The 2,404-nt window shown below is 42.6% G+C and overlaps 1 protein-coding gene across 1 annotated transcript; it reads left to right on the forward strand.

Annotated features, from left to right (window-relative positions):
• Positions 1-209: 209 nt before the first annotated feature.
• On the forward strand, positions 210-2,221 carry pop7 (POP7 homolog, ribonuclease P/MRP subunit). The gene is made up of 2 exons (XM_082526527.1): positions 210-366; positions 1,162-2,221. The coding sequence occupies exon 2, from the start codon at positions 1,219-1,221 to the stop codon at positions 1,672-1,674; it is 456 nt and encodes a 151-aa protein (XP_082382653.1). The 5' UTR covers positions 210-366; positions 1,162-1,218; the 3' UTR covers positions 1,675-2,221.
• The last annotated feature ends 183 nt before the right edge of the window (positions 2,222-2,404 follow it).

Consider the following 2,404-nt stretch of genomic DNA (forward strand, 5'->3'; position numbering starts at 1 on the left):
AATCAACGTTTATCCTTAAAATGAAGCATAAAGAAATAGAAGAATTGCAGATGGTAAATATTCTGAATTATTTTTGTTATTATATGTTCGAGTCCGTATGTCCTGAATATAAAGCTTCTTGTTTTCGCTGTTTATATATTTTGCGTTCATTCATTTTATTTCAGAAAGTCTTAAAGCCGCAGGCATCAACACGCCTGAAGGCGGCGCTGTGACCCACCTTTCCCCAGCCAGTTATCGAGCTTCCGGTACGCAGAGAATAAACTACCAGTTTATCTAGAGAAGCTTGCGGTACAGCTTAAAAAACATGCTCCGTATAAACTGGCCATGATATAAAGAGACATTGTGACCTGAGTCTGTGCTCTGAAGGTAAGAGTACTCCCAGGATGGAGTGACACAGAGGAAACACTCGTGTTTCATTTACACGGTTAGCTTAGCTTAGCCACTGCACTGTTGTTTATAGCGTTAGCACGTTGTTAGCGAGTTGCTCCTAGAGAAGTACATCTTTATCAGTGTTAGATTGAGACACTGGGTTTGTTCGGGATACGGACGTTATCGTTACTGGAAGATGTGATAACTATATGAGCTCACCAGCACAGCTCAGGTGAGCGTATCTGTAGATGTTTGTATGTATTTTCATTTCGAAACTGATTACTCGAGTTATACAGGGACCGTTCTCATCTTTCGCTCTTTTTGTTGTTGAATTCATTTTTATCTTGGGCCAGCTTGAACAGCTGCAAACCACAAGATGATTAAAAATCTAAAAATATTATTTGATTTATTTTTCATGCATTAACTTTTTTATCTAGTCATGCACAAATAAGGTGATTTGTATTCGTGTGTCCTTAAGGTATTTTTCCTACTACCAACGAAACGATATAAATTAACTGAGATTTTACAGGAAGTGACTATATTTGCTAATGTGACTCCTACTTATTCTCTTTAAGCTTAGCCTTTTAACCAGAGTCCTTAAGTTCCACTAAGTGAAATGGAAAATGCATGACAGAAACATGCACTACAGGGTAGACTGTTTACCACTGGGTAAATACTGAGCAGATACTGCAGATAAACTACAGATACATTTATTCAACTTCAAATTTACTTCAAAAGGTATCCTGAGGCTAATCTGACCATGTTACACCACCTTCTGTCTGCTTTCCTCAGCTTCTTCGTGTGGCCCCACCTGCTACCACAACTTGATCCCCTGGCACAAATCTAAACATGACGGAGACACGCAACCCCAGTATGTCCTCCATCCCTCAGACGGGCCCTGCACACACAGACTCCAGCTCACCTGCTGTAGAGATGGACCCAGTGGAGTACACTCTAAGGAAGCGTCTTCCCCGGAAGCTCCCAAAAAGGCGCAACGACGTCTACGTCAACATGAAGACGGACTTCCGGGCTCAGCTGGCACGCTGTCAGAAGCTTCTGGAAGGTGGGGGTCACAGAGAGATCTGTGTTCACGGCTTGGGCCTGGCCATCAACCGGGCTATTAACATTGCCCTTCAGCTGCAGGCCAGCAGTCAGGGGGCGCTACAGCTGGCAGCCAACACCTCCACAGTGGAGCTTGTGGACGACCTGGAGCCCGAAGATCCGGACGAGGCCGGAGAGCCGATGACGCGTACACGTAACAATTCGGCCATTCACATAAAGGTGTTCTATCCTGACGCTCAGTGACCAATCAGGAGGTTTCCTGTGGATCAGCCTGAGATTCTCCATTAGTCCTCAGGCCCTGTTTGTTCCCTCGTTAACCAGTAGATCACAAACACTGAGTTTATGTGGAGAGCCACCTTTGCTATTCTTGTATTGTATACATTTTTCAGTCTGCATGCTTTGGAGCAACACTAGTGTGCACTATAATTTATACATATGTGGCTGTGCCAACTTTTTTTTTTTTTTTTTATGTGTATAATGTTTGTGTGTTCAGGTTTTAAAGATGCCGATAAGAAAGCAGCAAACAGGTGTTATTGTTGTAAATCTCCACTAGGTGGCAGTAGCAGCTACAATAAACATGCCAGGAAGTTGTTACTCTGCAGACTAACTTCTATAGCTCCATCACAACAGTGTTTTGTCAAATTGTTTACAGTGTGAGTTCAGCTGAGGGTCACTGAGACGTAGACTCTGTTTAAATGTGATTTGTGTCTCTGAACTGCTGCTCAAAATGTATATAATGAATGCTGGATTGTTTGAAATCTGGGTAAAAATAAAAACTTGCCAGAGTGTATCTTTCTTTAACTGTTATTTCTGTATTCGTGGCTGGAAAATTTGTATGTGGAACCAGTAAATTCTGCTGTGGCAGCTTGTACTTGTGCTTGCTTGTTCACCCCATCGAGAGGGGGAAAAAAGGCAAAAATAATGACCGAGATGCACAAAGTTCCCCTTTGTTGTGTTTCCATCCATCCTTTCT

The sequence above is a fragment of the Aulonocara stuartgranti genome, assembly GCF_965226115.1.
Source record: "Aulonocara stuartgranti genome assembly, chromosome: 3".
Classification (NCBI taxonomy): Eukaryota; Metazoa; Chordata; class Actinopteri; order Cichliformes; family Cichlidae; genus Aulonocara; species Aulonocara stuartgranti.